We start from the raw sequence: 21,044 nt of genomic DNA, 5'->3' as shown, positions 1-21,044 counted from the left end.
TCCCTGTAAATTTTTTTTAGACTTTTTAAATAAATAGTATTTTGTCGTATTATGTTACTTTTCCAGTGTGATCAAAGCCACCTTTGTAGACGAAGCAGAACCCTTTATGCGTACGTTGCTGATGACCCCCCACAGTGATCCTCCCTGTAGAAGCTGTACCCTGTAGAAGGTGTACCCTGTAGAAGGTGTACCCTGTAGAAGCTGTACCCTGTAGAAGCTGTACCCTGTCTCAGGAACACGCTCACTTCTCCAAACCCGTTTCAATCCAGTAACTAGATAACCGAATCCGCCTGCCAACCTTAGGCTGCGTGGGATAACGGGATAGAGGGGGCGGCATAGCGGTTTAAAGGAGGCCGACCCAAAGGGGAGGGAAGGCGGCGGAGTTGCCATGTGTACAGGAAACAAATCTTTATATCTAGGGGTGCATAGTTCAATCAGAGTGTGTGGATGCAAGTCGTCCCCAAAAGAAACATCCTAGCAGCTTTATCGCACCTGATTCGTCTTTCGCGTCACAAAACGCGGCGCGTATTTTTAGGAGCGCGGTTCTTTCGCTCGCACGACTTTTATTTCGCTCATCGAGGGAAGCAAAGCGGCGTGGTTTTCAGGTCTCTGTGCAAAGCAGAAGCGTTCAGACTTAACTCGACAGAGAAAGAGACAGCATGTCAGCAGCGATGATGAAGCTGCTATCCATGTCGAACGTTCGGCTCTTAAGCCGCGGGCGAAGCGAGCTGCTCGCCGGTTGCAGCGGCGGGCAGCGGATCGGCGGCTCCGGGGTCCGCGCTCTGACCCGTCCGCCTCTGTCCTCCACCGATCCCGGCAGAGCCTTATCCAGCCTCAGTCCGACGAGACGCGGGCTGCCCAGAGAAAAAATGACGGAAAATGGAGTGTCGCCCCGGACAAAAGTGCTGACCATTGACACCATGAACCCCACGGTGAAGAAGGTGGAGTACGCGGTGCGGGGTCCCATCGTGACCCGGGCGATGGAGCTGGAGAAGGAGCTCGCTGAGGTTGGGCTGTCTGTTAATGGATTCAATCCATGTACCCATACTTTGTAGTTAATTTAAAAAAAAAAGTTAATGTCTTTGATCCATAACGTTTGGTCGGCTGGTTGCGTGTTTAGTCTGTGGTTTGAACTGGATACTATTTGTTTACCATTAAACCCGTTTGCCCAGTATATGTCATATATCAGAGAGTCTTTTCACTTCAAAACTGAAACCATCTGATCTAATTTCATTTTACTTTAAGGCCTGCCACACTGACAGACGTCTGGAATCTTTGGATCAGTATAAGGAAGTGGAAAGTGTTTTAAGAGTAATTTGATCCCTGAAAATCTGTATGACAAGATACATTTGAAGCTTGTGTCCTCTTTTCCTTCAACTGACTGTGGTTTACTTTCTTCTTCTTTTCTTTTTTCTTTTGCCTGAGTATGAGTGCCGCCAGTGTCTCTTTCCTGACACATACTTGCAGATCAGCAAGTTTCCATTCCTGCTGATGTTCTCATCCTGGTAGTTTCAACATTATGTCAAAAGAACAATCTGTCTGTATTATCACTTCATGCCCAGCATGCACACCCCCAGAACAAAGTCCAACAGGTAGCCATCGGTCCTAGAGGAGGTTATGCAGTTAGTGAATTACGCTTGCCATCCATTAGTTATTCCTCAGTATGATTAACAATCCTTATTGGGTGGAGAAAGTCCATGGGTCAATCCAGACACCTGTGTTTTCTATCAGTTTTATATCTCTGTCTCAAAATAAGTTACACTTACCTGTTGCCAACAAGACCGTCCTATCCTCTAGTTTACCCTTTCATTATAACAGCCGAACACAGCCTGATATCTTTGTGGAAATCATCAACAGTATCTGTCAAGCTTCTCATTTCCTGCTGTTGTGAATTTTTAAAAATTTTTTATCCTTGATACTATTAGTTCTTGGCGGCACGGTGGCGCAGTTGTTAGCGCTGCCGCCTCACAACACGGCGGACCTGGGTTCGAGTCCCCCTCTGTGCGGAGTTCGCATGCTCTCCCAGTGTCTGCGTGGGTTCTCTTCGGGTTCTCCGGCTTCCTCCCACCTCCAAAAGCATGCGCTTCAGGTTGATTGGCCGTTCCAAATTGCCCGTAGGAATGAGTGTGTGTGTGCATGGTTGTATGTCTTTGTGTGGCTCCGCGGTGCACTGGCGTCGTGCCTGGAGTGTCCCCCGCCTCACGCCCTATGCCGCCGAGATAGGCTCCGGGTCCCCGTGACCCGCTGCGGTGGCTACGGCGCTGGTAATCTGAAAATGACTGACTGACTGACTATTTGTTCTTCCCGGAGCCACTTTTTTCTCTCTTTTTTTTGCATTTCTCTCTTTTAATTGCTTCCTCATGTATCACTCTTGGTGATGTGGCATCCAGCTGTGAGTGTACACCAGAGCGGTCTCGTGTGAAAGCTGTCCTTTTTTCAGACTTTCCATCAGGAAGGGATGAGTTTACAATAAATGTTCTCTCATAGGTGAAAGCACACGCTGTAATGACCAGGTTGACCTTTTTGTCCAGGTGGCTCAGTGTGAACATAGCTTTCTTGTTCTGTTTACTTTGACCAGCTGACCCACAGTCTTTGCAGCAAATGTATTTTCCTCTTGACCGAACAAGAGTTTGATCAGTTGTCTGGTGATATTTGATGTTCAAAAGGTAGAAGAAGGTGTCATACATTGGAGAATTTAGTCAATTCCTAATTTTCCAGATTGATTGTCAAGTGTATATGCAGAATTTTTCTGATAATCAGAATTTTAAAATAAATGACGATATACCGTATGTAAAAGAACTAATATTTTGTATCAATAATGGCATTTTTGCTAATATAGCAATTAAAAATATCAGTTATCTGTGATGAATTAATGGTATCAGCATTAGAAAAAAAATTGGTTGTTATGACAGACTTTTACCACATTTTGTCAATGTGTAAGGAAAAGCCACATTTGATTGTACCAAGGACATGTGTCAGAAGCCCATTGGTGCGTGAATGCATTTCTACTCAGGACTCAACAAGGATTGTTGTTTGTCCACTGTTTTCTGTGTCTTCTTTTTTCAAGCCTCAATGCAAAACCACAGCAAGTAATCACTAGTTGCCCTGCTTAAAACTTGTACTTGTTGCTCTTTTATCAAAGCACACTCACCATCATGTTTTTGAGCACCTCCTATTGAAACTGCAGTTTGGCTGGGGGTTGGATCACTGGGTCACTGTGGTTTTCACTCTTTTGTCCTTGAATTAAATGCACACATGAACGCACACCATGACTTCCGTCCTCCTGTTTCCTGAACGCTTTTTTTTTTTTTTAGAACTAGATCTTCATTTACAGCACAAATGCAGCCTTGTTCATATTTTTTTCCCATAATTCCAGACTCATACAGATTAAGCCTTAGCACACACATGGTCATTATTCTGGTCCTCATAAGCTGCTCGCTGCGGTAAATGAGGATCTGCTGAGAGAGACAGAGCAGCCAATAGAAAATTCTTTCCATATGTTTTTCTAGATTGGAAATAAAAAATGCAACTGTGTGCAACTGTTCTGTGATCCATTTGGTCAGAGTGGGGAGTGTGCGGACATCAACAGAGACTTCAGAGGGCGTTTTCTTATTATCTGGGTTTTATTGTATAATACTATCTGCTTTAAAAGCCATGAAATGCTTTCATTATCTTGTTTAGTTAATGGAATACTTCCACTGTTAAGAAGTTAAAAAGTGCTTATGGGAATTGCATCAAGAGCACAGGTCCACCTTTTTTTCCTTGTCAGCATTGTTTACTGGGTAGTTTTCGTTTGCGGTGAAGGACAGAAAACACCAGCTTTTCCAGTTGGTTCCTCGGAGCAGAGATCACTGAAGGCAATGCTTTTGACCTAGGGGATGATTCTGTCATTGGTCATGACTGGGAGACGCCTATGAAATCTGACCAGTCAGAGCGTGAGAGAGGCCCTCAAAATGTGAAGTCATTGGACAATTCAAAGAGGCTTGTTCAATTTCTGCAGTGTGTGTTTTTGAGGTGGTTGTTCTGCAGTATCATGCTGTTCCAAACTGTCCCATGCTGTTCCAAACATCTGGTCACAGCATGTGTGTCTTTGTGTACCTGCACTTGTCTGCTGGTGTTGGTTTCTGTCCTCTGTCAGTGGTCTGAGACGCTCCACAGATTATCTTTTCAAAAAATATTAATGGCCTGGAAAACAATAAATAAATGAATTAATGCTTCGGTAATGTTTTCTCATAATTTTGATATCTATATTATGGCCTCTGTTGTCATTCTATTCTTTCTCAGTCAGTGCTTAGGAAGTTAAAAGCCTGTCTGTGTTCATGTGTCAGAAGGGTAATGCTATCTACGTATAAGTTAAGATGTTGTGTTTCCATATTTATACAGGCTATCAGCTGTAAAGTTTGGATCAGTTAACTTACTTACCACATGAGTTTTCTGTGCTGCTCTGTAATCTTCTTTGTTAATCAAGGAATGTAAAGTATGTACTTGGGCTTAAGTGTCTGTAATTAAAGTGTGTATTTCACTTTATAATGTCAGTAACGAAGGGGGTAAGAGGATAAGACAATAGAAAGCATAAAGAATTAACCAATAGCATCTTACATGGAAATAAAAATAAAATCAAGACAGGGCATTTTATTATTGAGAAAGATGTATTTAATATTTGTCATCCTTGGGTAATAATTGCCTTTAATGAAAAAAAAAAGATTAGACTCTCAAAAATCAGTTTAAAAGATTCTGTTGTGATAAGATTTGGTTAGTTTATCAGAGAATGGTGGACAAAAATTCTCCCCAGTGCACTGTTGTCTCCCGCCCTCACACCCGTAAGCCAGCTGGGATAGGCCCCTGCAACCCCTATGACCCGCAACAGCCGAAGAAGAACATAAGAAGATGAATTAATGAATGTACATCAATTTCGAATTGCTTTGAGATACAGTACCAAATCACAGCAACAGTTATGTCAAACCATTTTGTAAGAGTAAGGAGACAAAGAATAAGAGTAGGTCTACACGGACAATCCACCATGAGCAAATACTCAGTGGTAGTGGCAAAGAAAATCTCTCTTTTTAACAGGAAGAAACTTTGTGTGTGTGTGTGTGTGTGTGTGTGTGTGTGTGTGTGTGTGTGTGTGTGTGTGTGTGTGTGTGTGTGTGTGTGTGTGAGAGAGAGACTATTGGTATTATTATACCTATTATTATTACATCCCGTTTCAAAGCGGTGATGTATTGTAATTATCAGTGTACATGTGTTAGTCCGTCCGTCCATTAGTCCACCAAAAATCTTCGAAAGGGAGAAGGTCAGTGTGAGTAAAACCATAGATCAAAGCTAGTGCTATGATCTGTAAAAGTAGGTCAGAGCACTAGCTTTGACCTTTGACCTATGCAAATAGGTCAGGGTAAAATTTTGAATTCGGGGCTGTTGCGGGATGTTGCAGTCTCTGACTGCATTGATTCTTATCATTATTATTATTATTGTACTGTATTTTGATAAGAATGATAAAAATAATGTCAGTGGGAGGGAGTAGAAAGGAGCTCAGTGCATCATGGGAACTGCAATGATTTTAACATGCATCGAAGCGTTAGCGGTGCTGTTGTGAACTTTGACTCACAATGAATAATTTTTTAAAGGTGGCAGCTATTAAATTGATGACAGATATTATACTAAAAATTGAGATAGCAGAATGATACAAAATGTACAGTGTACCTAATGTTGTTGTTTGTTTATGGCAGTCTCTGTAGATATATTTGTTTCTGATATCTGTGGATAGCAGATATTATCCTGTGCACCAGGTTAATAAAAGCTGTTTGCACATAATAATATCTGCGTGTTGTGATTATGCCCTGTAGGGAGTGAAGAAGCCGTTTTCTGAGGTCATCAAGGCAAACATTGGTGACGCACACGCAATGGGCCAGCAGCCAATCACCTTCTTTAGACAGGTCTGCACCCAAACACTCCCCCGGCCTTTCATCTAATTATATCTCTCTGGCATCTTGATGTCTATGAAACTATTTCTAAAACTGTGGATTATTTATTTGAGAAGTATTATTTGTAAGATTAAACATTCCTTCCTCCTTGCATACTGACATTCCCTTTGTTTGAAGGTGTTGGCACTGTGCTCTTATCCTGAACTGTTGAATGACAGCACATTCCCAGAGGATGCTAAAAGTAGAGCTCGTCAGTTTCTGCAGTCCTGTGGAGGGAACAGTATAGGTCTGTATGACTCACCATAAGTATTATGGAAGCCCAATAGTGAATCATCACCTCGTCACTTGTATCTTTATTATGTCAAAATTTTAAGGATATCTTTTTTTTGTTTTTTTGTCTGCATGACTCTTAGGTGCCTACAGTGCCAGTCAGGGCATCGAGCATGTGCGTCAGAATGTGGCCAGATACATCGAGCGAAGGGATGGTGGCATACCCTGTGACCCAGACAACATTTACCTCACCACAGGGGCCAGTGATGGCATAATGGTAAAATCACCACTCATCTACTGATCATGACTTAAGTCATGCAGTACTTTTAAATCAGATAAAATTTTAGATTTGGCTCATAACGCTTGAAAGTCCAGACCTCCTCTTCCTTCACATTTAGACCATGATGAAGCTGCTGGTGTGTGGTGAGGGTGCGACTCGTACAGGCGTCATGATCTCTATACCTCAGTATCCACTGTACTCTGCTGCGCTGGCTGAACTGGATGCTGTGCAGATCAACTACTATCTTAATGAAGAAAAGTGCTGGAGTCTGGATATCAGTGAGCTGCAGCGAGCCTTGGATGAGGCCCGGAGCTACTGCAGACCCCAAGCCCTGTGCATTATCAACCCTGGAAACCCCACCGGTAAAGTCTCCATCAATGATTTTAGTGAAAGTGACAAATATATTTTAGAGTTAGAGATGGATGTTCAGATTAATAACACCCTCAATTTCAAGTTTCACCTTTATCACTCGATCTGACACTCCTTTCACCTCCAAGATATTCTTCACTAACTCTTCTTTTATAATGACCCGTGCTCTATTTCTTTGGCATTAACATCATAGCAAACTAATTTGAGTCTTTCTGCTAAGCTTCCAGATTTACTGCCTTTCCACCTGCTCTTCTGCACAAACAGTAAATCTATCTTTCTCCTGATCGTCACATCAACCAACTCCGTGGCTGATGTTATACTCCCAACTGTCAAAGTCACCATTTTTAGATCTTAAGGCTTTCCTTTCCTCTTCTTTTTCTGACTGAAAATCCGCTGTCCACCTCTTCTTCAAACCACAGTAGCTGAATTTCCTTGGATGCCGCATAGGTTAACTGCGCCAGAGGCGGATGATGTTAAACCATACTGGATTGGCCACAGCCAATTCGGTATGGAATTTTTTAGATCTTCGTCTTCTCCTTACCCATCATGGGTCGCTACAGTGAATCAGTTGCCTCCATCTAACCCTGCCTTCTGCATCTTCTTCTCTCACACCAACTACCTTCATTTCCTCTTTAAACCTCCTCTTTGGTCTTCCTCAAGGCCTCCTGCCTGGTAGTTCAAAACTCAGCATCCTTCTACCAATATACAGGTAGTCGTCGACTTACGACCTATGCAACTTACGACCGACCGACTTTACGACCACAATGTCCGGGCAACGCGGGCATTCCCTCCAGCCACAGTACTCACGCTCTGAGGCTCCCGCGCTCTCTTCAGTCACCACGGCGCACACACGCTGTTCAGTCACACTGTGAGATCAATAGCCCAGCCCACTACTGATGGGCTGGGCTGCTTAAGAGGCTGTGACGGAGAAATGTATGAATGGCGTATGGAAAAACTGTCAAGCGTTACGTGAACTCTTCTGCTGGATTTGAAAGTGACGAAGAACTTGATCAGATTCAGGAGGAAATAGTGAAACTGGCAGAAAACCTCTCCTTGGAGAACTTACGAATGATCGCGCTGTATGAAGAACTGATCGCGCTGGAAGAAGAAAGAGTGGAAGAAGAAGAGAGAAGAGAAGCAGAGAAAGAAGAGGAGGAAACAGAAAAAATGTTCACCACCAAAGGCTTGTCAGAAGGCTTTTCCCTGTAAAATAAACTCCGTGCACACTTTGAAGAAATGGACATAGAACATAGAAACATTTGCAAGGATTGAACGGATGGCAAACAACGCTTTCCGTCCATATCGTGAAATTTATGAGGAGAAAAAGAAACAAACAATTCAGACAAAGCTCACAATGATTATGAAAAGATCGTCTCCCGCTCCCACCAACCCACACGCTGCCCCAGCTGACGATCCGGACGACCCCCAGCCAAGCACCAGCGCTGCTGGATTTAATTTTTACTTAAGAGTCGATTTACGACCAAGTCGAATTACGACCGATCTGTCGGGACCAATCGCGGTCGTAAGTCGACGACTACCTGTATTCACTATCTCTCCTCTGGACATGTCCAAACCATCTCAGTCTGGCCTCTCTGACTTTATCTCCAAAACCTCTAACATGTGCTGTCCCTCTGATGTACTCATTCCTGATCCTATCCTTCCTGGTCACTCCCAGAGAGAACCTCAGCATCTTCATCTCTGCTACCTCCAGCTCTGTCTCCTGTCTTTTCCTCAGTGACACTGTCTCTAGACCAAACAACACCGCTGGTCTCACCACAGTTTTGTACACCTTTCCTTTCATTTTAGCTGAAACTCTTCTATCTCACATCACACCTGACACTATCCTCGTTCCATCCTGCCTGTACACGCTTCTTCACCTCTTTTCCACACTCTCCATTGCTCTGGACTGTTGACCCTAAGTACTTAAAATCGTCCAACTTCTTGATCTCTTCTCCCTGTAACCTCACTCTTCCACTTGGATCCCTATCATTCACACACATGTACTCTGTCTTACTGCGGCTAACCTTCATTCCTCTCCTTTCCAGGACAAACCTCCACCTCTCTAGCTTCTCCTCCACCTGTTCCCTGCTCTCACTACAGATCACCTTAAGATGAATGCTCATATTTGTTTGGCAAAATTTTACGCCGGATGCCCTTCCTGCCACAACCGTTTGCATACACCCGAACTTGGGACCGGCTTACAGTTGACACTGGTTTGTGTCCCTGTAGGGCTGCATTATATACATTACAGTATTGTAGATTATCAAAATCTGGACTTGCACTAGCCATTCGCCACTTCGCCATAGGCGAAGTAAATTCCAGATTGGCTGCAAGGTTTTTAGACTGTGTAGCCACAGTGGCATTCTTATTTTTACGGAAAAAAGGCTAACACTTAAAACTTTGTCGCTCGCTAGCACCGCTCGCTAGCACCGCTCGCTAGCGCCGCTCGCTAGCGGAAATAGCGAGCGGCGCTCGCTAGCAGAAATAGCGAGCGGCGCTAGCGAGCGGCGCTAGCGAGCGACAAAGTTTTCCGCTAGCAAGCGGCGCTAGCGCCGCTATTTCCACATGCCGACGGAATTTAGCCGAAGCATGCCGAAGTGACCCGAACGCTCCCGATTATTAAATATGCACTCGGGTCATGACCTCCTTTCGTCCAATGAAAAACAAAGTCTTGTTTTTTTACAAGCTGAACCCGCAAATTTGTGTACGACAAGGCGAGGATGATCGATCCAAAGAATCCAGTGTTTTATAGTAGAGTTTGTGTTAAAGTCCTCATTAATAAACAATTGGTGAATGCTGAGAGGGGGGGCGAGTGGTGACAGACCGATCAGAAGGTAAATGAAAGATATTATCAATACTTGTTTGTAGTCTTAGATCTTTAATCCCTATGACCGGCAGGAATAACCAGCGATGCATGTAAATATGTATTCACCTCGCTTGCTATTTTTTACGCCTTTTTAAATTGAAATGAAAAATCATGTTGTTGAATTAAAATAAATAAATATAATAAACCGTGGCATACCAATGGTGTTGATGGTGCTCAAAGTTAAAATGTCTTCTAGTCCAAGTAAAACTTACAAGTAAACATAGAGTAATATTTTGTATGACTGTATCTTCACATAGTGAATGGAAGTTTTCAATTCTTGAATCTCACATTCATACCTGCATAAAGTAGGACAGAAAAAAAGATAGTTGAGCTTGAACTGTTGACTTTAGTGTATTTCTGTAGGTAAACTGAACACAAGATTTTGTCCTCAGAATACACCAGAATGCAGGAAAACAACCCCATTTTCTAAAACATTTCCCGGGGCAGGCCCCCCGATCTCCCCCAGGGGGGTGTCCCCCCTCACGCCCCCTGCAACAAGCGTCGGTCGTCCGCGCACTACGCCACTACGCCATTTGTGGCTTGCTATATTCTTATACACTGAGCCACAGTGGCTTAGTCATACTTGCTCCTAGTGCAAGCCCAGAAAACCTAATGATTCTTTTTAGATCATTAAAGCGTTAGACAAAAAATCAACACACTTGGAACAAAACATCACTAGTACTATATAATTATGCAAGTATAATCTTCAATAGATTATTCTGGAGGCACTTTGATGTAGTTTATGGAGAGACAGAAAACGTGGGAAAACACAAATCAAACAAATTTCATCAGCTACAGTCAAACTAAATATTCCGGTATCTACACCTGATTCAACATGATGCAGAGGAATTTATTACTTAAATTTGAAACCCAACTCCCTGAAGCACACATCTCATTTATTCTCTTTAAATAGTTTCTCACATTTTGTCTGCGTGCTGGAATATTGCCACTAGATGGCAGCAAAAGGACATAACTGTCTACCTAATCACCATTTCAACATTTTCTTCATCTCCACCCTCTGTTTCTCAGGTCAGGTCCAAAGCAGAGAGTGCATTGAGGGCGTCATCCGATTTGCAGCAAAGGAGCGTCTCTTCCTCATGGCAGATGAGGTGTGGTCTCTGAATCTATCTGTCTGCTTTCTCGGTCATTATGCACTTGTGCTAACGTATCCTCTTGTTCCAGGTGTACCAGGACAATGTGTATGCTGATGGTTGCCAGTTCCACTCTTTTAAGAAGGTCCTGTTTGAGATGGGACCCGAGTACTCGAATACAGTAGAGCTGGTATCATTCCACTCTACCTCCAAGTGCTACATGGGAGAGTAAGTGTTCTTACTTTCATCTTCTTCTTCTCCTTTCAGCTTTTCCCTTCAGGGGTCACCACAGCAAATCAGTTGCCCCCATCTAACCGTCGTCTGCATCCTCTTCTCTCACACCAACTACCTTCCTGTCCTCTTTCACTATATCCACCTGTTCCCTGCTCTCACTACAGATCACAATGTCATCTGCAAACATCATAGTCCATGGAGATTCCTGTCTAACCTCGTCTGTCAGCCTGTCCATCACCATTACTAACAAGAGGGGGCTCAGAGCTGATCCCTGATGCAGTCCCATCTCCACCTTGAACTCCTCTGTCACACCTACAGCACACCTCACCACTGTCTTACTGTCCTCATACATGTTCTGCACCGCTCTAACATACTTCTCTGCCACTCCAGACTTCCTCATACACTACCACAGTTTCTCTCTGGGCACACTGTCATAAGCTTTCTCCAGATCTACAAAAACACAATGCAGCTCCCTCTGGCCTTCTCTGTACTTCTCTATCAACATCTTCAAAGCAAATACTGCATCTGTAGTACTCTTTTTTTGGGGGGGCATGAAACCATACTGCTGCTCCCAAATGCTCACTTCTGCCCTTAGTCAAGCTTCCACTACTCTTTCCCATAACTTCATTGTATGGCTCATCAGCTTTACTCCTGTATAGTTGCCACAACTCTGCACATCTTAAAATGGACACCAGCACACTTCTCCATTCCTCAGGCATCTTCTCTATCTAAGATACTGTTGAACAACCCAGTTGGAAACTCTACTGCCACCTCTCCTAGACACTTCCATACCTCCACAGGTATATCCAAAGCTGTTTAAGTCAATCCACTGGACGTTAAGAAAGTTCTTGAAGACATTTCGTCCCTCATCCAAGAGACTTCTTCGGTCCAGAACCGAAGACGAAACGTCTTCAAGAACTTTCTTAACGTCCAGTGGATTGACTTAAACAGCTTTGGATTACCATGACCTGGATAACTGAGAACCTACACCGACCTCCACAGGTATATTATCTGGTCCAAATGCCTTTCCACTCTTCATCCTCTTCAATACCCTCTTCACTTCATCCTAACTCATCTTTGCTACTTCCTGGTCCACAACAGCCACCTCTTCTAGTCTTTGTTCTCCCTCATTTTCCAGGTTCATCAACTCTTCAACTCTTTCCATCTTCCCATCACACTACTGGCACCTGTCAATAGGCTTCCATCCCCATCCTTAATCACCGTAACCTGCTGCACGTCCTTCCAATCTCTGTCTCTCTGTTTTGCCAACCGGTATAGATCATTCTCTCCCTCCTTACTGTCCAACATAACACACAAGTCATCATAAGCCCCTTGTTTGGCCTTTGCTACCTCTACCTTGACCTTACGCTGCATCTCCCTGTACTCCTGTCTACTCTCCTCAGTCCTCTCAGTGTCCCACTTCTTCTTAGCTAACCTCTTTCTCTGTATACACTCCTGTACCTCCTCATTCCACCACCAAGTTTCCATATCCACTTTTTTTCCAGATGACACACCAAGTACTCTCCTACCTGTCTCCTTGATCACATTAGCTGTAGTTGTCCAGTCATCTGGAAGCACCTCCTGGCCTCCCAGAGCCTGTCTTAATTCCTTATTAAAAGTCATGCAACACTCTTTCTTTTTCAGCTTCCACCATTTTGTCCTCTGCTCTGCCTTTGTCCTCTTCATCTTCCTCACCACCAGAGTCATCCTACACACCACCATCCTATGCTGTTTGGCTACACTCTCACCTACCATTACATTGCAGTCACTGATCTCCTTCAGATTATACCGTCTACACAAGATGTAGTCTACCTGTGTGCTCCTACCACCACTCTTATACTGTAGGTAACCCTATGTTCCCGCCTCTTCTGGAAGACAGTATTCAATGTAGCCGTTTCCATCTTTTTTGCAAAGTCAACCACCATCTGTCCTTCTGCATTCCTCTCCTGGATACCAAACCTGCCCATCACCTCCTCATCACCTCTGTTTCCTGCACCAACATGTCCATTGAAGTCTGCACCAATGACAACTCTCTCACTTCTAGGTATGCTCTGCATTACTTCATCAAAGTCCAACCAGAATTTCTCCTTCTCCTCCAGCTCACATCCTACCTGTGGAGCATACCCCCTAAAAACATTGAATATCACACCTTCTATTTCTATCTTCAGACTCATCACTCTATCTGACACTCTTTTTACCTCCAGGACATTCCTAACAAAATCCACCTTCAAGATAACTTCTACTCCATTTCTCTTCCTATCTACACCATGATAGAACAACTTGAACCCTGCTCCTAAACTTCTAACCTTGCTACCTTTCCACCTGGTCTCGTGGACACACAGTATGTCTACCTTCCTCCTCTGCATCATGTCAACCAACTCCCTACCTTTTCCTGTCATTGTTGCAACATTCAACTTCCCTACTCTCAGTCCTATACTCTTGGTGTTCCTCTTCTCTCTCTTCCTACGAACACACTTTCCTCCTCTCCTTATTCGACCAACAGTAGTCCAATTTCCACCGGCACCCTGTAGGTGAACAGCACCGATGGCGGTCGTTGTTAACCCGGGCCTCGGCCGATCCGGTATGAAAGTCATAGATTTGATTCACATGTTTGATTTGGCAAAAGTTTTACGTCGGATGCCCTTCCTGACACAACTCTCTGTATTTATACTTTCATGCTGGGTCATATCTGTCAGACTTTTTATCATAGTTGTGTGTCACTGGGTCACATGTTTTCTCCATCATAGGTGTGGCTTTCGTGGAGGCTACTTGGAGATCGTCAACATGGACAGTGACGTTAAAGCCCAGTTGACCAAACTGGAGTCAGTCCGTCTGTGCTCCCCTGTTCCTGGACAGGCTTTGATGGACTTAGTGGTCAACCCACCACAGCCAGGGGAGCCGTCTTACGACAACTTCATCAAGGTGCAATCGGTGTCCCACAACTCTCATTCATCTCTCTTAGAGACAAATTAATCAATACATCAATATGCTGCAACAGAATCTCTCTGTGTACTTCATCAGTACACTGACAACATTATTATTATACATTCTTTGAAAAGTGCTACAAGTGCATTGATATTGATTATGAATATCAAAATATCAGATTATAGTTGAGGGTAATTTTGTACGCATTTTAATACAACAAAGACATTTAAGATGAAATTACTTTCCTCTATTTCTAGAGAAATAAAAATGTATAATCAGGGGCTGAATTTGAGTTTTGGAAAGGCAGTGCTCTCCTTTAGATGTGAAAGGATTATCCTTGCTCATATTAGATTTAATTCAATCTCATACTATCTGAGATTCATTTGCTGTATATGTGGACCTTACAGATGTCTATAGAAATTTCAGCACATTCCAATGAAAACGGTAAAGCAATGAATGAAGAATACCTACACTGAACCCTTTTTGAAGAATCTTTCTTTCTCAAAAGCCTGTAGTGCCATAGATTCTCTTCAGATCTCCTGCAGACGCCCGCTGCATAAGATTTTTCATGTTTTCTCGTCATGCGAGTAAACTCTTATCTTTGGTTTGCTTTCTTTATCTCTTTGTTCTATGTTTTCTCTTCTCATCTAGGAGCGCACAGCAACCTTGAGTGCCTTAGCGGAGAAGGCCAAGCTTACAGAGCAAGTCCTCAACACTGTGGAAGGAATCAGGTGCAATCCTGTGCAGGGAGCTATGTACTCTTTCCCTCGCATAACCATCCCTGAAAAGGCCATCAAAGAGGCCATGGTTAGTCCTCAATACACTGTTAAAAAGTTTCAATGATTCAATTTTGTGTTGTTTTGATTCAAGGATACTTTATTGAAGCTACAAAAAGAAGGATGAAGCAGATGATCAATAATGTAAAAATTCCCACTACTGTATGGTTTATTATTTCACTCACTTTTTATATTTCTCTAAGCACTTGAAGACACTTCCCACTAACTGTCCTTAAATAAACATCCGGTATTCTGCTGTTTACTGCATTAAACTAACCTAGCTGGTTCTATTTGCTTTGGGGAATAATAATTTCTATTACCTTCACTTTTATCCTGAGGTTGATTTCTCAGAAAGGAGGGTGAATGAGTCCGTTTTATTAGCCCTACATTGGATAAGAGGAATCAGAGGAAAGTTGACCTACTAACAACTTAGAAGTTCCAAAGACTGCTTACCATCTTGATCATTCCCATGTTGCTTTGTTTTTGTGCTGTGTCATTAAGACAATACTGACACTTAATTGAGCAACAGTCTTTGCTGTTGGACTCATTCTTAAGCTCAACAGTCAAAAATGATTCATCCAAGAGTTTATACTAATAATGGATTAGATTTATATAGCGCTTTTCTGGACACTCAAAGACGCTTTACATTGGATCCATTATTCATACACTCCTCATTCATACTTGGTGATGGTAGACTACGTGTGTAGCCACAGCTGCCCTGGGGCAGACTGATGCATGTGTGGCTGCCAATCTGCGCCTACGGCCCCTCCGACAACCACCGGAACAATCACACACATTCACACACCAGCGAGTGCCTCACTGAAGGCAAGGAGGGTGGAGTGTCTTGTTAAAGGACACAACGAAAAATGATCAGGCGGGAGCGGGAATCGACCCACCGATCTTGAATCATTGGACGACCCGCGATACCACTGAGCCACTGCATCCCCTGTTTAAATGTTTTCAGCCTGAGGACATTAGAAGTACTTGCACTTCATTTCCCCTTGGAATCTGTTTTGTGCCGGAACATGAAATGTTTACATTGAATTTTGATTATCTGCGGTTACTTTTGATAAAATGCATTTAATTCACCGCTCTGTTACTGAATCAAACTGCCGTCGCCATTCTTGTGTCCTGCTCCACTTGATTAAGATCAGGTGATGGTGACAGCAGGCAAAGCATGGTATTCCAGACATCTTTGTCGCCACCAACATTTTACAGCTCCCAGGTCTGGCTCCAGAGGGGGGGGGCTATGTTTTTGGCAGAGGTGCTACAGCCCCTTTGTAACCGGTACCCCAGTTCAAATATCTCAAAGTGGTCTATCCAATTTGCATTGGGAGACCCTACAGGTGATCATTGTCCCTATTGATCACCTCTGCTTCTCAGGTCACAGAGACACACAAACTCTTCCACTGCTGCTGATCTTGTGATAATTTGGGGGTAATACTCATCTCCTGTTGAACTTACCTCAAACCTCAGTATTTTGTTTTTTTTTACGGCTGAAGAATATTTCATTTTCTTATTCATAACCACTTAACCCCTACCTCTGAAGGACACTTGTGTAATGACAACTTGTAGATTATGCTGCCATGAAACTTTGGAACACAAATATGCAACAAAAAGGAGTGAACAGTTTATCTTAAATGTAGAACTGCATCATGAATTGTTGCCCAATCTTGTGTGATAAGTAAAAGAATGGAATAAGTCCACAAGGATATTAACATGCAAATAATATGTTGTTTGCTTTTCTCTATTAGGACAGTGGTGAGAAGCCAGATATGTTTTACTGCATGAAACTCCTGGAGGAGACGGGGATCTGCCTTGTTCCTGGAAGTGGGTTTGGCCAGAAAGATGGAACCTACCACTTCAGGTGCAATTTAACTGCTATTTGTATTTCCATTCTCGGGACGCAACTAGCTGCTATATTCATTATTGATTCACCCACATCTTAAGATATTTTCACAGCCTTTATGCACAGTTTCATTGTTTTTCTCAGATCAGATCCCGTGGATATCTATTAAATAGCTTTTAAATTTGGGATTATATCAGACTCCAGTTTCAACAGTTCTCTGCCCTGAACTGTAGGGCCTGCACAAAAGAACAATAACATAGACTTCAGATGCAGCGCTGCATCACACTTGGGTCACATGACCAATCTTACAGAAAAAAAAGGCTTAACAGTTGGTGGTATTGGGTTGGATTGGATGGCATACTCAAGCCATGTCCTTATGCCTATTAATATTAAATGATATTAAATTAAAAATATGTACCTCTGGAGGTCATACATGGCTTTGAATGAGGAGGGCTCCCCCTAGTTTATTGTTTGTATTGATGGGAATTATCCTTTCATTGATTATGAAAGGATAATATTTGGTCTTTCTCCAGAGGATGGATAATGATCAGCCCTGTTTAGCCTACAAGAAACAAATATCTTTCATTCCTAAAATTTCAATTGCAGCATTGAAAACACTGCAATAATAATTACTAATTATTGCAGTTATTCAAGGGGAGATGGCCTCAAATTTGCATGAATTTGATATGAAAAGATGAGACATTGCCAAAAATACAACCTATGCCTGGTTTAGGATTACATGTTGAAGTGGCCTGGATCCAAATTGGAAAAGATCAGATTCCATGTGATTTTATGTTGTCATCTGTATAGTAGCCCAGAGAAAAGTCAGTGGAATTGATGGCAATTTTGGAAAAATATTACACTGATACCTCACAAGCAAGACGGTCCTAGGTTCAAATCCACCTGGGACTTTTCTGTGAGGAGTTTCCATGTTCTCTCGATGTCTGTGTCAGTTCTCTGCAGGTTCTCTAACTTCCCCCCACCACCAAAACTTGCAATATACAAATAGCAGTGGTACAGAAAATTAAGGAATGATTGTTGAAATGATTTTCTACTGCTGACTTTTGCCAGTGTCGGTACTTACTGCATTGATGTGAAATCATTTTCAACTTAATATCCCTGTTACAAATTCATTTTATTATGTTCAGGTTCTCAAACTCAGTTTAAAAAATGAACCACTCAATTGAAATCAACCAATAAAGACCCTTAATGTGTGACCACGGCAAACTCTGTCGCAACAACAATTGGTTTTAATATGCATTCATTCCAACAGCATGGATCAATAAATGAACATGAGCAGAACACTTAAATGTACCTACTTATCATCCTGCCACTTGCTGTTGTTCATTTTGAGAGAAAATCTACCTTATTACCCACTATCATGACATTTCTGACTTGGTCTCTGTGTATTTTCTTTCTCCACTTGTATCAAATTACACTTCCTAACTTCATGTATTGTATTTCAGTTCTTAAATTTAAGGAAGAAATTGTTTTTTGTTTTTTTTCCTAAATATTGTTTCTCTATAGATTTCAATTGTTTTTCAAAATCCACACTAAATTTTTATTCTTAGCCATCGCTGCTGCTACAATGCTCAGTCCTCTGTTAACTTTGGTCTTTTTTTTTTTGCCCTCTCCCTCCCAGAATGACCATCTTGCCACCAACAGACAAGCTGAAAGTCCTGCTGAACAAACTGAAGGAGTTCCACCTTAACTTCACGAAGCAGTATTCTTAAATGTCCACATTTCCTCCTCCAGTCACAAAAGGAGGAGATCACCAACTGGAGCAAAACACACAGAAATCAGTCAATCAGATTTTGACTGCACTAGTCAGAATTTAACTAGCGCAAAATAAGTGCCTTTTACTTTTTTCTCCTACAGCATCTCCAGAGGTCGACACACTTAAACCTCTGTGGTCATCTCGCTTGGACATTTTCTGGTTTATACAAGGTGCACTTTTAAGTAGAAGACAACAAAATGAGATGAAGTAATTACAAAGTAGATTGTGGTGTATATAAATGTGTGTGTGGTTTCAGCTGTGAAGACTCTTATGTGATCTGAGAAATATGAATGAGATTGTCGATGTGAATATCAAACTGAAAAAAGGGTCCTGAAGGAAAATGAAGCTGCTTATAACCGTCTATGTATAACTAGTTGAGTTGTTCCATTCCTGCAAGCAGTACTCAGCAGGGAATGTGCAGAGAAGTCCTGTATGCATTATGATTCAGATGATTTTGTAGAATAAACCCAATTAAAATTGTCCATATAAGGTCTGATCATTTTGGAAAGCACCGTCACATTTGTTAGGGGGTTATGTAAAGATAAACAGGTGACTAAAACTGTGGTTTCTGTTGTTGGGTGGATTTCGTCAATAAATTGATATTAGAGAAGAAACAGCATAAAATTATATAAGAATAATTTTGAATCTTGGTTTTTAAATTGTGCATTTATAGGAATGCTTAGAAGCATTATTTTGCTGTACAATTTACACTGTCTTAGGTCAAATAAATATTTTACTCTAAAAGATGCTAATTTAAGATAATGGATTATTTTGAGACAATTTAAAGTTGGATTAACAATATAGATACAAAGGTATCTGAAGGAGCTGTTGACATGAAATTGTCACCAGATGTTGGTACAAATCCATGCAACTCACACATACAAAGAAATCAAAGCTTTGAGGTCCATACATTAAGTTGTATAATAAAATGGAATAACATGGGGGAAAGTATGGAACACTCCTACATTTATTTAATATACTTTGTACAAAAGTTTGGTTGGTACCAACAACAGAGGGGTCTTGAACTCCTCCTGTATGGAGAAACTGGTTTCACCCATTGCTTAGTTGTGATTCCACACAAGCAGCCTTCAATATTTGGTTCTTTCCATAGATTTTCTATTGAATTCAAGTCTGGTGATTGGTCGGGTCATTCTAGCAGCTTTATTTTCTGTCTCTAAATGCAAGTGAGAGTTTCCACGGCTGTATGTTTGGGATCATCGTCTTAGAATTTCGAAATCTGTTACCAATGCCATCGGAATGTTTTGTCAAAATAAAGTTACAAAGGTCTTAAGAGAGCTCTTTCCTTTTACCCACCATTTGATGTTTCTTTTGTGACACCTTGACAATGAGACACCTTTTCATAGGCCATCCGTTGAACTTAACCAGATGACATTAACTGACACTGACAATGGGCAGGATTCCTTTCTAATTACTGTTAGATTTTAGCAGGTCTCTTTTTGCACCTGTTTCTCTACATGCTCAATATACTTGCCCTGCATCATTTAAATTTTGCACATATCTTATGTGTGACTTGCATGGGTTGTTATTGACATCGGGTGAAAATTTCATGTCAGTAGCACCTTCATAAATATATTTTCTGAGAAAATTTTGACGTGTTGAGTACTTATTTTACCAGCTGTACCAATTTAAAAGTTGAAAATGGAGAAACGTGTGAACAAAAAAGCTACATTGGTAGGAATATCAAGCAGTTGAAGGTTATTTGCTAAACCCATTTACAAAGCAATATATAGTGAAGTGACTGAGACAATTTCCAATTAGCTCTAAAGAATGAGCTTGTTGGTGGGTGCTCTGAAGTGTTACAGCTGTTAGTGAGATCCCCAGCTTTCTGCAAACTGTTTGACCTATCACCTCCAATAATCATGTTACACAGTTTGAGTTCAGTTCCAGATACGGGCATCATGTGTGGATAGCAATGCAGCCTTTAATACTTCTGTTCATCTGATTTATTGCTTTGTGTGCACTTTGTGAGCGATACAGGATGGTGGACATTACTGAGGGTTTTCAGAGATTGAAAGACGAGTGTGTTAAAGTGGAGCATGTAGTTTGAAGGTGTTTTCTGCTCTCCTCTCTACCCCACAGTGGCTGTCAGCATTAATTATGTTTGACAATGAGCCTCCTGAATCCTAATTATACAGAGCCTTGTCTTTCCTGGAGCTCCTCGCCATTCACTTCAGCAGCATGACGCATTCACACGTTCCAGTCCTCTTCACCCTAGATTAATTGGGTTTTTTTCTCTCCCATCTCCTGACATCTTTGAGAGTCAAAGGTTATCATTAGTTCGGGTGAGGATGAAAGAGTCATGCATCAGACAGCAGGGATGTCATTGGGCTGTCCTGTCCTGACTGGTACTTTTCTTCGCTCTGTACAGCCTTCTGTGTAGAGATTGACTGACTGGAACAACTTACTGAGACTCTGAGGGTTTTGAGAATTGACAATTATCCTCCGTACATTATTCTGTATGTGTGGAAAGTGATAACCATCAGAGTCTTTTAGCTGTTCCAAGTTTTAAATTTGGCTGGCATTTAGCTCAGGAATGAAAGGATTGCACAGAAAATATCAAATAAGACTCATACCAAAGGTATTCAATATTGAAACTCTCGATTCACGGTTGACTTTAATTGTTAAACTGAAATGTGCCATTAAAGATGATAAAGAATAAAAGTAA

General features: G+C 41.9%; 1 protein-coding gene across 1 annotated transcript; it reads left to right on the top strand.

Moving 5' to 3' along the window:
• Nucleotides 1-411: 411 nt before the first annotated feature.
• On the top strand, nucleotides 412-21,044 carry gpt (glutamic--pyruvic transaminase). The gene is made up of 11 exons (XM_068340532.1): nucleotides 412-1,007; nucleotides 5,844-5,933; nucleotides 6,099-6,207; nucleotides 6,335-6,468; nucleotides 6,590-6,833; nucleotides 10,736-10,815; nucleotides 10,889-11,025; nucleotides 13,779-13,953; nucleotides 14,608-14,763; nucleotides 16,487-16,599; nucleotides 18,224-21,044. Exons 1-11 carry the CDS (start codon nucleotides 660-662, stop codon nucleotides 18,312-18,314), a joined length of 1,677 nt encoding a protein of 558 aa, XP_068196633.1. The 5' UTR covers nucleotides 412-659; the 3' UTR covers nucleotides 18,315-21,044.

This window comes from Antennarius striatus, chromosome 18, assembly GCF_040054535.1.
Source record: "Antennarius striatus isolate MH-2024 chromosome 18, ASM4005453v1, whole genome shotgun sequence".
Classification (NCBI taxonomy): Eukaryota; Metazoa; Chordata; class Actinopteri; order Lophiiformes; family Antennariidae; genus Antennarius; species Antennarius striatus.
The sequence above is the reverse complement of the archived record's forward strand: the minus strand, read 5'-3'. Positions and strand labels throughout refer to the sequence as shown.